The 14,932-nt window shown below is 38.3% G+C and overlaps 1 protein-coding gene across 1 annotated transcript; it reads right to left on the bottom strand.

Annotated features, from left to right (window-relative positions):
• Positions 1 to 2,536: 2,536 nt before the first annotated feature.
• acvrl1 (activin A receptor like type 1) lies at positions 2,537 to 14,731 on the bottom strand. Its single transcript, XM_065285620.2, has 10 exons — positions 14,308 to 14,731; positions 10,309 to 10,398; positions 9,787 to 10,005; positions 8,120 to 8,304; positions 7,910 to 8,009; positions 7,679 to 7,825; positions 7,208 to 7,483; positions 6,277 to 6,474; positions 5,154 to 5,284; positions 2,537 to 3,356 (listed from the first exon to the last, which is right to left on the bottom strand). The coding sequence occupies exons 2-10, from the start codon at positions 10,394 to 10,396 to the stop codon at positions 3,210 to 3,212; spliced, it is 1,491 nt and encodes a 496-aa protein (XP_065141692.1). The 5' UTR covers positions 10,397 to 10,398; positions 14,308 to 14,731; the 3' UTR covers positions 2,537 to 3,209.
• Between the last annotated feature and the right edge of the window lie 201 nt (positions 14,732 to 14,932).

Here is a 14,932-nt window from a genome sequence, read left to right as displayed (position 1 = left end):
GATGGACGTAGTGTCCGTGACGTCACCCATAGGTTTCCGGAAGATCGTTTTTGATGCTTAAAGTAGGCGGTGCCTGCCGTCGCCTTCTTGGCCCCGAAAATGGCGGGATGTGGGGGAATCTGAGGTGGCTGGTTGCTAAAACCACGCCCACCTAGCTCGATTCTAGTGAAAGCAGTGGCTGTTCAACCGTCACTCAAGTGGCCACGCCCTTAATTATGCAGAACTTTAAGGCTTAATATAATTTCAACGGATGAGTTACAAAATAATTCAACCCCCTCATATTTGTCATGCAGGGCAAAATTAGCTATACAGACCAAAAACACTTTTTGTACCAGGTTTTAAACATATAATTTTCTACTGTAAATTTGGCCATTTTAACATGGAGGTCTATGGAAATTGACTCCCTTTTGGAGCCAGCCTCTAGCGGCCAGTCAATGAACTGCAGCTTAAATAACTTTCCGTATAGACCCTTTTACTGTTTGTACACAATGATGACGTGGCAGCGTATGCGCGCGCATTCAGGCAACGGAAGTATCGTAAGAATCAACAGTGAAGCAACACAAACAGTAAGTTATTTTTAAAAAATTGACTTTATCAACATTTTCAACACAGCTACCAGATCCGTGTACTATAGTGGAGTGGATAAAAGACGTTAGCAGATGGCCAAAAATAAAGTTGCCAGATACATATATACGTATATTAGTATATTATATTAGTGCAACCAAACGCAACAACGGGACATTTTGATGTTGAGAAACCGTTTTAATAAACTTTCTGAGTTGCTACCACGTTAGAACCAATGGGGAATAACACCACTTCTGTTGCCCAAATGCGCGCGCAGGCTATTTGATCACGTGAGCTGTAAAAAGGTCTATTGGCTTCATCAGAGAGATCGGAAGGTTGCCCACCTTGGTTTGAACGCACATGCACAAAGTGTATGGAAAGCACTAAGTCACTTTGGATAAAAGTGTCTGCCAAATGCATATATGTATATAATTTCATATTTGCCGCAGGTCTCTGTCTGTTGCACGAGGCATGCACTCTGGTAGCTGAAACATGTGACCAAATATTCAAATAGGCTAACCATTTTTTTTAAACTAATAAATTAGCATCCCACTTACAAAAAAATGTGGGAATATTACGAAACATTATTAAATCATGTTTTTTCGAGAACTCCCATGACTACTGCTCACGGAATACAGCAAAACAGCAGTCGCATAATTTCCAGATGCTGGGTTGCTATGATAAACATTTCCTCATATGTTTTCTCCCTAGGCACTTAAAAATTCTTTAAAAAAATGGAAATGTGCTATTCAGCAATATCTTTGAAAAAACACACAGAAAAAGTCAAATTAATGGTGGCCAATGACAGCGCCTTAAGGCCGGCCAGCTTCTCTTATGCAGGCTACTGATATCAGCCCCTGTGCTGTGTTAAAAATAAACCTCTCTTCATCTGACTGGACAGGCAAAGTGGGGCTGTGTTGGGGAATTATCTTCAGCAAAACCCTGTTGTGTTTTAGTGCAGATGGATATACTGAGGCACAGATATAGATAAACAAGCAGACAGAAATCAATGCCCATCCTCTCACTTTAACCATTGCAGTCTGACAGCAAGACAGACACGCCACACTAAAGGGAAACTTCTTGCTCGGAAAAAAACAAGATAAGCATCTTATAAATATCTGTCAGTCAGTGGGGCATCTGCTCTTTTGGTCTCCTCTGTGTGTCAGCGTGCGTAGGAAGGGATTTATACTGGAAAGACACGCATTTGGCAGTCTCAAACAAGAGATACAAGAGATATCTATTTGCGTGGGGGCAAATATAGGTCTGTCTGAAACATGATCGTGAAGGATGAACCCAGTGATGTATTTGTGAAATGTTGTTCGACAACACCAAGGTGTGTCTTGTTTTTCCTGGCGGGGTCAGGTCCTAAAATCTCTTGTGTTGAACAACAAGGCTTGTAAGAAAGGATCCATACGTATTATTTATCATATATATGACCATGCCTGTGAAATCTGGGGTAAAGTCTCTATCTAAAATGTAGTTTTAAACATGGGTTCAGGGCGAGCATAAAAATTCAGGCCTGTCAATCACCATTATGAGCTTATATAAAGGCAGCCTCCAGGTAGGCAGCTTCCCGCATCCCTCCTCCTTCCCATCTCCTCCCTCACTACTCTCTTTCTCCCTCTGTGCACGGAGGAGGGGGGGTTGTCAATTTAGAGCCGTAAGACTAGTGAACTGAGATTTGCAGCATCAAAGTTTGATTTCACTTTAATTTTAATGTTTGACATTGCCTTACTCAGTCAATATTAAAGATATCAAGGTTATATTTTCACAGACTTTTTTTTAATATGTAGGATGATTTTATGTGTACCTTTAGCTGGGTTTTTACAGGCAAGGGGCAGATTTAGAAAAAAATGCCTGGAGCAATGATGCTGTATTCACAAGGCGAGCAACACACAAAAAATTGCAATTAATGACGCCCTCTAGTGGAAAAAAGGTACTAGTGTATTATAATTATTTAACCAAAGTCTGCTTCAATGTCCTGAAGTTTTATTAAACAGTACATACAATTTAAAGTGAAAATAATAATATACATTGTTTTGTGCAACAAAAAAACCCCGGTATATACATTTTCAGTTATAACTTCTCAAACAGTAAATACATTTGGTTGTACAAAAAGATAAGCAGCTAATTGATGTGACTGCAGTTGGATATTGTATAAAACGTTGTACTACATTAATATGTCCTCTGATTTAATATTGTCTTGGTGCAAAAGTATAGTTTATATATCTTGTGCAGTTGAAAACGGCCCATTTCTGAGTCTTTAATAGAGCCGAAAGGCAGCTAGATAAAGAAAGTGCATGTGCCGAACTTCCTAGTTAAGAGTAATGTCCAGGAATTACAGAAAGTGGAGAAAACCTTTGTCATATACAAAACCTTTTCAGTATACAAAAATTAAAATACTGAGATACTGTAAATAAGTCTCCGTGTTGAAATATGCAAATCGTCCCGGATGAGCAGTCGTGTGGATATGTTCCATAGGCAATATTTTAACAGCAGAGTTAAGAAGCTCAAATTGCCAATGAGCCAATGTCAGGATAAGGACGAGGCTTAAGACATAAATACATAGAAGACCAAATTTGAAAGGCACATCAGAAGAGTTTACTTTGTTGAAATGAATGCAGTATTGCAAGAGTAGGTTTATTTTAAAGGTCCAATTTGAGCTTGTCTATATCGTAGTCGTGGTCCTGGTCGAATTTGGAGATGGTCTTACGCACACGCAGAGCGGTAAGCCGAGCTGAGGGGCTTTGGAACCAGCACTCTTTCATAATCTTCGCAATTGCAGACAGGATCTTGACAGAAAAACAGAGAACAAGTCGATGAGCATTTGATTTCTTGTGTTTGCTTCTGTCTGTGTGGATTTGTGTGGTGTTCATTTTAAATCAACCTATAACAAAGAAGCAACTTCTGCATTTCAACTTTAATGCTGAATTTAAATGTAGCAACACATAACAATAAGATGTTGAGAACTGAGAATTGTGTTGGTGTATCTGACCTACTTGGTTTGTAATGTGTAATAATTATATTTGCCTGTCAAAACTTTATCAAAAAAAAAACAAATTTTTGGCATTCTGCTCTGATAACAGATATTTTGTAGGTGGGAGAGTGTTCATGTGCCAGACTTTAAAGAGTTTAATGTGGCAAACAACTAAAGGAAAAGTCTTCTCTTCTACTCCTCTGCATTTTCCCCTCTTTATTGTTTTTGCTGAAGTAAGTTGCTTTGTAGTCAGATGTCAAACATAAGGATCGCCCACTGTCCGTTTCCTGACTCTCAAAAGCATACTCAAAAATACTGAGCGATATGATAAACTTAAAGTTTATTTGAATTTAAACTGTATGCAGAAAGTGACCCAAATCCACAAATCAATGCAAAGTTATGTGAGTCATCATGCAAACATTTACATGCTTTTTTCCATATTAGTGGCATTTTGTCATTTAATGAGTGTCTTATTTAAAGGTGCAGTGTGTAGATTTTAGCGGCATCTAGCAGTGAGATTGCTAATTGCAATCAACGGCTCAGGCCACCGTTCACCGACTTCACAAGAAGAAATTATGTTTTTTGAGGAAAACATTCCAGGATTTTTCTCATTTTAATGGACTTTAATGGACCCCAACAGTTTTTTTTCAACGGAGTTTCAAAGGACTCTAAACGATCCCAAACGAGGCATAAGGGTCTTATCTAGCCAAACGATTGTCATTTTTGACAAGAAAAATAAAACATATGCACTTTTAAACCACAACTTTTCTTCTTCCTCCGGCTGTGTGACGCGCCAGCGCAACCTCACGCAATACGTCATCACGTCCAGAGGTCACGGATGATGTATGCGAAACTACGCCCCAGTGTTTACAAGTGTGGAGAGAGAGGACCGTTCCGACATTGTTGTATGTGGAATGATACTAATGAATGTCTTTGTGTCAGTTTATTGTTTAAAATGGTCCGCAAATGTGCGTTTCATATATGTAACACGTGACCTTTCCACGTCATTACGCAATTACGTGAGGTCGCGCTGGCGCGTCACACAGCCGGAGGAAGAAGAGAAGTTGTGGTTAAAAAGTGCATATTTTTATTGTCAAAAATGACAACCGTTTTGCAAGATAAGACCCTTATTCCTCGTTTGGGTTCGTTTAGAGGCTGTTGAAACTCCGTTGAAAAAAACTGTTAAGTGTTGAGTTAAGTGTTAAGTGTTGGAGTCCATTAAAGTCCATTAAAATGAGAAAAATCCTGGAATGTTTTCCTCAAAAAACAAAGAACAAAGAAAGACATCAACATTGTGGATGACATGGGGGTGAGTAAATTATCTGGATTTTTTTTAAGAAAATTGACTAATCCTTTAATATTACCATACTATATTTTGCTGTGGCTATAGAATTTAAGCAGAATAAAAGTACATTTCCATATGCTGATAAAAAAAGAAAAATTATTTCAATGACATATTTTGATTAATAGGATTTTCTGTCCCGCATATTAAATGCCTTCCTGACAAATTGCTACAGAACGCAGCTGTCAAAGCAGTGCCTTGTCTAACGTCTGACTCGAGTCCAAGTCTTAAACATGAGGTCTGTATCTCTGGTATGTCTGATTATCTTACCGGATGAGAGTGCAGTCGATTGTGTAGACTGGGCCTGTACTGGTCAACGCACACCACTTTCTTCATCTCCTCGAAACTGGGGTCAGAGGGGACCACGTCAAAGAACGGCGGTCTGTACTCCTCCACAATCCCTGGCAAAACCACAGATATGGGAAGTTTTAATGCAGTCGTTTGCTGACATCATTACATTTGTCTTTTACTGACAATGGTGTGGATGTGTGCTGAGACTGAAAGGCTGTTCTGACCATATCTTTTAATAGTGTGGTTTGGATTTTGAGGGAGGTTGGCAGTAACTAATAATGTGGGAGAACAATTGGAAATACTCCAGAAAGCCTATTATGTGCATTATGAGTAGAAAGCCAATGGGAGAAAAGCTATGCGATATCACTAAAATGAGTAAAGCTATCTATTTTGTTTTGTTGATATGTCAAATCTATATGGTATTTTGGTGTAAATTCATCTCGATTGAATAAGGCAAATAAAATTAAGCAGATGTGATAGGAAGTTTGCGATATGATGATAAAATGTGGTACCTAAATCTAAACCAGCTAAGAATCACTACATATAATATACAGTGTCATGCATTAAAAGGGTTAGTGGTGTGCAGGGGTGCCGCTAGGTTTCCTAGGCCCCTGTTTAATTTGTACTTTGGACCCTAAGGACCCACATATAGGAAAAGTATGGGGTTCTGCTGGGTCCCTAACCAGTCGAATCGTCCAAATTCTCACCCATGGTGTCGTGCTGCGTAAAAGCGTGTATGCGAGAGAGAAACAGAGAGGGAACAAGCGCATCTGGTCTTTTTGAGAGGGAGTGCTGACACCAGATAAGATTGTTTATAATTACTGGACCGCTAATCGTGGGTGGATAGAGGAGGCAGACACACACACACATAAAAAAAACTTGGAATGGAAGGGAAGTAAAACGAAGGAACTTATGTGAAAGTCTATCACATCTATCAACGTGGAGAGAATAGTTGCTTAGCAACAGAACCAGAAAATTAGAGCAAGAACTTTGGAATCCTTTAGTGAAATAACTTCTTAATTCTTTTATGAAACTTTACCACTATTTTAGGGATTCTTAAGGTAATGGAATCAAATGAAGTTTAGTACTTGTTTTGTCTTACCATTTACGATAGTTCGACGAGTTATCTCCCATAGGACAAGACCCAGGGCCCAGATGTCTGTTTGTTTATAGGACTCGAAAACATCTACACGAATACTCTCGTCCAAAACCTCAGGTGCCATATAGCGCTTGGTGCCCACTCTTGGGTTATTGCCAACATCCAGATAGTCATTAGACTGAGAGTGAATGACAGCCAGGCCTGAAAGATCACACAGAAGACACTATGTTATTATATTAATACATTAAAAAAGCAATACAAAGGATGTGACTTGCTGGACAAATGGAGGGATTTTTCCAAAGCCATAACACTAGTGAGCAATGCTTGCCTTAGCAAGCACCCCAATGGAAAAGGAAACTGCGTCAAATTACAGTACAATGTTAAAGGGGCCATGGCATGAAAATCTGACTTTTTCCATGTTTAAGTGCTATGATTGGGTCCCCAGTGCTTCTATGAACCTAGAACATTTGAAAAAGATCAAACCAGTAACTTAAGTTTTGGTAAACCATTCTCTACAAGCACATGAAAAAATAGGTAGAGGAAATTTGGCTCTCCTTATGATGTCATAAGGAGCTCTTAAATACCACCTCTTAATCTGCACTATCCAACCACAACACTGCCATATCGTGAAGAGAGAAAGAGAGAGAGAGAAAATAATTCATAGCACAATAGAGTTTCAATTGCAACAAACCACCATCATTGCGATCAGTGTTTGAACTTCATCCGCTTATTTGCATTTTAAAGGACACACCCAAAACGGCACATTTTTGCACACACTTACAAAGTGGCAATTTTAACATGCTATAATGAATTATTTATATGGTATTTTGAGCTAAAACTTCACATATGTGCTCTGGGGACACCAAAGATTTATTTGACATCTTAAAAAAGTCGTGTGAAATGTCCCCTTTAAGACTTTGCTCTACTTTCTCACCCAGGTCAGCTATGCAGCACTGGCCATTTCTCTTCACCAGGATGTTGCGGCTCTTCAGGTCTCTGTGCGCGATGGCTGGTTTGCCCTGTGTGCTCAGAATCTCCGTGTGGAGGTGCACCAGGCCACTGGCTATAGACAGGCACATGCACAAGCAGCTTTCCGGGTCCAGCGTCCTGAACTGCAGGAAGTCATAGAGGGAGCCTAATTCATGGAAGTGTGTGACCAACCACAGCTGAGTGCTGGAGTTTTTAGATGTCATGTCTGACGCTATAAAACCTGGTAATGAGAAAAAAGAGTGCACGTGTGTGTGTGTGAGAGAGAGAACATTATTACATTTCATATCAAAGGTTTTATAATTGCTTGGTAGGAAAATTATATTTCTGCGGGCAAGAACCTATTATGATTGCAAAAGTGGAAATTAGTTCTTCCCACACGAGCTATGAAAAACACACGCTGTGGGTGGGTACTTACCCAAGATGTTTTCGTGCCTCAGTTGGACCGTGTTGTAGATCTCAGTTTCTCTAAACCAGGACTGTTCATCACGAGAGGAGAAAATCTTAACAGCTACGCTCTCTCCCATCCAAGTACCTCGCCATACTTCTCCATAACGTCCTTTACCTGACAGAAATATTTAGGGGGGATGTGAACACTGAAAGAGACATCTGAGAGAAATGATGAATGCTTTATGAACGTTTCACTCACCAACACATTCTACCAGAGAGATCTGTCGAGCCATGGTCCTCTGCACCAGATAAGGAAGCCCGGTCCCACTGCCCGATGTACAAAACTCATCGAAAATATCCTGAAATAAGAGAATTATGCATTTATACTGCAGAAGAACATGAATGAATAAAATGTCAATTAGACATTAGACTTAACACAATAACACAGGTTGGATCAGGTATACTTTACCCCGTAAGTAGGGTCCACTCCAATTGGGACTTTGAGCATTGAGGTGTCATCCTTTACCAGCTGGTGGCGTTGTCGCTTTGTACGTAGCCACAATATAAGACAGCCGGCTGCGATCACCATCAGCAGCACCAATAAACCCACTGTCACCAGCAGAACCTCTCTCATATACTTCTCCTGTACCGAGTCTAAAATGACAATGTTGTGTAACAATTATGTTAATAATCAATGCAAGCAGTCTACCTTAAGTTTACATTTTCTATTAAAATTACACCAACCCATGCATACTTAATTTAAAGAATAAAGAATAAATGCAACACTAGGGGGCATCAGCCACAAAACCTCTATAGAGGGTTCATGTTACATTAAACAACAGAAAAGACAGTGGTTGTAGCAATAAATGTCTGGATTGTCTCAAAACTACCTTAAAGTAATTTATAAATTAAATAATCTATGCTTTTTAATCCAACAATTTTTGTCTGTTTTCTTTTGTATTTTAAAGGGGACATTTCACAAGACTTTTTTAAGATGTCAAATAAATCTTTGGTGTCCCCAGAGTACGTATGTAAAGTTTTAGCTCAAATACCATATAGATCATTTATTATAGCATTTTTAAATTGCCACTTTGTAGGTGTGAGCAAAAATGTGCTGTTTTTGGGTGTGTCCTTTAAAATGCAAATAAGCTGATCTCGGCACTAAATGGCAGTGTCGTGGTTGGATAGTGCAGCTTAACGGGCAGTATTATCCCCTTCTGACATCACAAGGGGAGCCAAATTTCAATTCCCTATTTTTTCACATGCTTGCAGAAAATGGTTTACCCAATTAAAGCATTTATACATGGAAAAAGTCAGGTTTTCCTGATATGTACCCATTAAAATAAAAGTTTACTAGAAAATGAATATATTTATAATTTACTCTCTAAATTCTAATGGGTTATTTTTAACCCAATGCAGCCCAGCGTATGTTTATTTATAACTCAACATGTGTTCTGTTCAATATGGGTATAAACACAATGGATTAAAACAACCCAACATTTTGGGTTGAAACAAATTAGCATACTGGTTGGGTTCATCCCTGGGTTGGAAAAACCCATTATTTTGTGTATAGGCGTGTTTGACTTTATGCAATTCGAGCGATTCGAAAGCAGTCTCCTCCGTATGATTTCTTGAATTGTAGTTTTTTTGCGGCGTCGCATAAATTGATTAGCATCAAAAGACATATTTTCCCACTGGAGTCATATGAATTACTTTTATGATGGATGGATGGATGGATGGATGGATGCACTTTTCACCACACACATTTTAGGTTTAATCAACTTGAATTTACACTTAATTTCAACTTTCTTGACATGGCAAGGATTAGCTATAAATGATAAAAATTAAATTGAATTTACTTAAGCTAATTCAACTTTATTTTTGCAATTTATATAGCAACTCCTCACTATATAAGAAAGTTGAAATTAATCATAAAGTCAATTTAATTAAACTTAAAAACTTAAGTGCAACAAGGATTTTTACAGTGTATAAAGAGGAAGGACAGTGTTTAATATAACATTAAGGATGGCATGAAGGTGAGTAAATAATGAAAAAATATCTATTTTCCAGTGAACTATTCCTTTGATGTAAGGCTTTCTTGACACTTCAAGGTTGATGCATTGTGCACTTACTGACCTTCTTTGGGCAAACTGGAGTTTTGATTGCAGAAGTTTGTGAAGCAGCAATTGCAATACAGTCCAGGACGATCAGGCACATGGCACTGTTCGAGGGTGGGAAGGCATCCCCTGCTTTCCACTTCATCGACCCAAGTGTAGATGCAGTAATTGCCCCAGCAGGTGTTGTTAACACAATTTCTATTGTTCTCGCATGCGCACTGTACAAACCCCTCCTTGGCTATGGAGAAAAAGTAAGGTTGAAATATAACATGTGATAGGGACAGGACTAACCCAGAGATGATCGTTTCAGTCTGCTTTAAGTAAGCTATTCCTGAAATAAATATCCAGGCCTGTTAAAACATTCTCTGACAAACACAGCCAGCTTGACCCGAAAGCACACACTTCCTCTGGTTTATTGTCTCACTACTCATAAAGAACAAATCTCTGATTTGACCTACACATGAACTACACACGAGGATATGAGGAAGTATTGAAACATCATAAAAAACAAACAAACAAACAAGCAAATAACACACTGTACCTTTATTCAATTCAGCTCGGTCGAAGCACTGCAAACAGCTTCCTGAGCACACCAAAACAGTCAGGACTGCGAGCACCTCGGACTTCATCTCTGAGAGAAAAGGAATACAGAATCACGCCTGAATCCAAATTCAACATTCCTCTGTAGCGTCGTTTGCTGGTTTGGCATTTACAAGGCACCATTCCATACGGCAATCATTCCATCATATGTTGAACTTCAAATGTCTTGGAATCTCATAACAAGAGTTCCCTTAATGGAAAATGGAGACAGAATAATCTCTCTCCACACCAAAGGAAGTTATAAGTTAAGGAACGACAAATGGACAGGGCCAGTCAGTCTGTCTGGGCAGCAATTAAAGTCCGAGTGGGTGGGAGAGGACTTTAGTGAAGCCAGCTCCGATTTGCCTCGCTTTCCTCTGTACCAACGGCCCTCAGACACTCTGGCTGCTGTACACACAGAGTAAATATTGATGGCTATACTTCCTGCCATTCAGAGGCCGCACCCGGCTAGCCGTCCAAAGACTCCGGATAGCTTGTTCCTCTAGGTCTGGAAGTTGCCTGGTCACGCAAACAAAATGGCTGTGTGAACACTAAATTATATGGAGATAAGGGAAAACCTTTCATCTGAAATGCTGGCCTGTCTTTAAGGCTGCTTTGAAGGAACAACGTGAAAGCCACATATTTAGCCACAAGATTATTAATTTGTGTGGTAAATAAGATTTGCACTGATTACATATGAGGAGCTCATAATGCAAAAGCCGCTAAACGCCACCTTCGTCAGTAATGAGATAAGGATATTATTAACAAAGGCTTCTAGCATGTAGTATATGTTCATCAAATACCGTCATTTCAAATCTACTTTATTAAGAAAATGGAACATTTAGAAATACTGGTTTGTTGGCAGAATCCGCAAAACAACATGTACATTTATCAGCAAAGTCTTCTTAGAGGACGAAAAATAAATTGGATGAACGAACAATGTGCAAAACGACCAAACTTGTGTCCCTTTTGAGTACTTAGACCTGAATACAACCCTAATGTGGTAGTCACATGGATCACAGCGTCCCCTAATGTGTCATTAATTTTGTTAAATTCTCATCATTTTTCAATGTTTCTAGCATCTTCTTTAGTAATTTCAAAACTGTTTACTAGAAGTGGATTTTTTTGCCAAAAAACTTGCATGCACTTAAAGGATTTTGCAGTGAAAGACAGTCACATAACATATTAAATACAAATTAAATGACTAAAGTGCATTTGTGAAAATAAGGTATTTGTATTGGACACAAAATGTTTGTATACATATATCTCAATGTCTTTGCATTATATAACAAAATATCAATAACTAGAAACTTCAGTGCAGCACGTTTTAAGTGATAAATAACTGTTTTCGGTTAAAGGAAAACACCACCGTTTTTTCAGTATTTTACTATGTTCTTACCTCAACTTAGACAAATTAATACATACCTATCTTTTTTCAATGCGTGCACTTAATCTTTGTACAGCGTGTTGTGAATGTGTTAGCATTTAGCCTAGCCCCATTCATTCCTTAGGATCCAAACAGGAATGAATTTAGAAGCCACCAAACACTTCGACGTTGGCGCGCAGTAACATCATCACTCCTGACTACTTCCCCCTCCCGCTCAAACTTCCGTCAATATTACTGCGCCCAAGGATGAAGTATTGCAAACTAAGTGCTCTTCCGTCATACAGTATAGTTCTCATTTTTATCCTCTTAAAAATTGCCATGTTTTATTTTGTGCGACCATACTAACTCGTGTAACAACTCATGTAACAGTCTTTAAATAGGGAAAACATGGAAGTGTTTGGTGGCTTCTAAATTCATCCGTGTTTGGATCCTAAGGAATGGATGGGGCTAGGCTAAATGCTAACACATTCACGACGTGCTGTAGAAAGATTAAGTGCACGCATTGAAAAAAGCTAGGTATGTATTAATTTGTCTAAGTTCAGGTAAGAACATAGCAAAATATTGAAACACGGTGGTGTTTACCTTTAATAAAGTCAAAATTTAACTGCAGTCATAGACCATTAAAAATACTGTATTTTGCTATCAGATGTCACTGAAAATAACCAAACCCATCCTCAAAAAGCCATCTTGTTTGATAAAAGTTGAGAAAAAGTCTGGCATCAGATAGCATTCTTCAAATGGCCGCGAATGCACTCACATGTATGCGTTAAAATACATCTAGTGCATTACAGTATGCAGTGAAAGGTTTCAGAAAACAACAAAACACATTGTGTTGCCGCAACACTATAATTAAATAGGTACAGTGTTTACTTATGTGATGTCATGGAAAAAAGAGTCAGCTATGATGTTTTGAAAAAGACTTGTAATTAAAGCCAGAGTTGATCCTTTACTTCTGAAGCAATATCATATTCATAAAACTGCATTCAGCAATATGACTTATACATAAGAAGATATTAAAGAATCTGTGGGTCATGACTGCCAATTTGTCTATTCATTCTGTGACATCTGTTGTTATTTTCTCTAGACAAGCACATACAAGTGAATGCCATCATGGGACCGGAAGACCACACACAAACATATTATGGTTTACTGGAAATGACCACTGGTTGATAGACACATATACATGAAGATTTCAGCAGAGTGACTTTGTCTTAGCAGTAACCTTTTAAGTAATCCCTTTAAGCCGGCCAATGTAAGTGCAGGTGGGCTGGTGTAAACAACTTTGTCACGTAGGCTGTATGCACACACACACAAAAAAAAGGGTAATTGCTGGGCCCTCTAGGCCACATTATAAAAAGAAAACAACCCCACCCATGTGGAAATGCTGATTGTAATTTCTAGACTACCAGGATGCTTCTCAAATCAGATTTCTGAGTGCCTTGAATCAAAGATTAGACTGAAGATGATGAAATGGGATTCCTGTTTTTTAATGCCGTGCTTGTCAGCATTCTCTCTAGAAAGACTCATGGGAACATGAGCAACTTTCTAATTCTGCTTCCACTTTTCTCAGGACTTAGGCTACTATCTGAACTAAAAGGAAATGTGTGCATGCTTTCTTAAATCCTCTACTAAATCACATTGTTGGTTTTTATGTCTCTAAAATACTTATTGAAAGTAAAAACATTAAAGTCTTGCAATATTTAATATAAAAAGAGTATTGTGTGTCACACATATGGTCAACATATGTCGACCATAACTATTTTTATGGTTGATATGGTTTCAAATTGTGAAAGAATAATTCAGTATTTCACCGTTTTCACAACATATCTGTGGCTTCATCTTGTAGCTGTAGAAACTTGCCAGTTTTGACTGCAGTTAGAAAGGACCGCTACGCCTGAATGTATTTGTGAGCACCAGCATTGCTACTGAGATAAATGATCTGACTTCTCGGTTCATGATTGGTGGATATGGGCTCTGTGCCTGCCTGTTGAATGTAAGCAGAGACTTTTGTGCAAAGATATCCATAGAATATATAAAACCATCCTAAAGTCACTTAGTGTATTTTAATGATATGTTACAATACTTGTAATAATAAGCTAGCCAAAAATAAATAAATAACCAAAATGGTGACAACATTACACAAATAAAGTCCAGGAGCTGTAGATGATTTTGCAAGTTGTGTTCCCTTAAGAAAACTAAATATTGTTTAATTATAGTAAAAGTATATAAACTATGGTTACTATTAATTTTGGTCAATTTAGTAAACTCATTGTTAGTGTTCTTATAAATAAAAATAAAACAAATTATAGACAAAAGACTATAATTCCAGTTACCCACACCCCTAATAGTAAAAACAGAAAATCTTATTTGCGTTTATCGAAAAATAATGCATATACCCCTGGAACATTTCTCAACCAATCACAATAAAGCATTTAACAGCCCCATGGTATAATACGTTTTACTGATAATTTTATTACCAGTAAATTATATACATCAATTAAATGTATTTAAATGATATTTCCCATACTCATAGGTACAGTTGTAGTAATATGTAAGATGTTATAAGTGATTTACCTGATTTTTCTTTCGTGTTCCCTCACAAATCGAGCTGTTCATCAAACTTCGTGTTTTTTGAAGCTCGCATCACTCAATAAGTTAAACATCAAACTCTAATCGTCCTGACATTTCCCACTCTATAATGTACGTTAAACTCCTCACCACACTCGCAAAACAAAATGGTATTTCCTATTTCCTCTTGCGTGGATCGCCCAACCGAAAAACACATCGAGCTGTGGTGTTTATAAAAATATCTCTAGTCAAATCTATTGCTGATAAACCGAAAACCAGTAAGAGGCTTTATGGAGCAGAAACCGTCATCTTCCGCTTGGAAAAAAAACATTCCCAGACTGACTTCTTAAGACCCTGCCTCGATAAGTCTTAAACAAACTTTGCGCAGTAATGCCGCTGATTCAGGGTTTAGATTACAGATGTTATATGCAGTTACAGAAACCTAGAGTGGTTTTGTCCCGCCCCTCATTGTCTGTGCCCGGGTTCGCTTAAAAATGCGCTTTCATAGGCGCTTTCCTGTTGTGGCGATCTTTTCATTTTTCCCTAACTCTTTTCTTTCTATGTTTTCTTTTAGTCTATGAACAGAACTGCATAGAGGAGATTTTGTTTGAACAATACACATCTTTCACGT

This window comes from Paramisgurnus dabryanus, chromosome 21, assembly GCF_030506205.2.
Source record: "Paramisgurnus dabryanus chromosome 21, PD_genome_1.1, whole genome shotgun sequence".
NCBI lineage: Eukaryota > Metazoa > Chordata > Actinopteri > Cypriniformes > Cobitidae > Paramisgurnus > Paramisgurnus dabryanus.
This window is presented reverse-complemented; position numbering and strand designations above follow the sequence as displayed.

Excerpts from the sequence above, each read along its gene's own strand:
- acvrl1 (XM_065285620.2), bottom strand. The coding sequence starts at position 10,396 with ATGAAGTCCGAGGTGCTCGCAGTCCTGACTGTTTTGGTGTGCTCAGGA. Across the intron at positions 10,006-10,308 it reads CCGAGCTGAATTGAATAAAG|CCAAGGAGGGGTTTGTACAG; the intron begins GTACAGTGTGTT and ends TTTTCTCCATAG. Across the intron at positions 7,484-7,678 it reads GAGGCACGAAAACATCTTGG|GTTTTATAGCGTCAGACATG; the intron begins GTAAGTACCCAC and ends TCTCATTACCAG.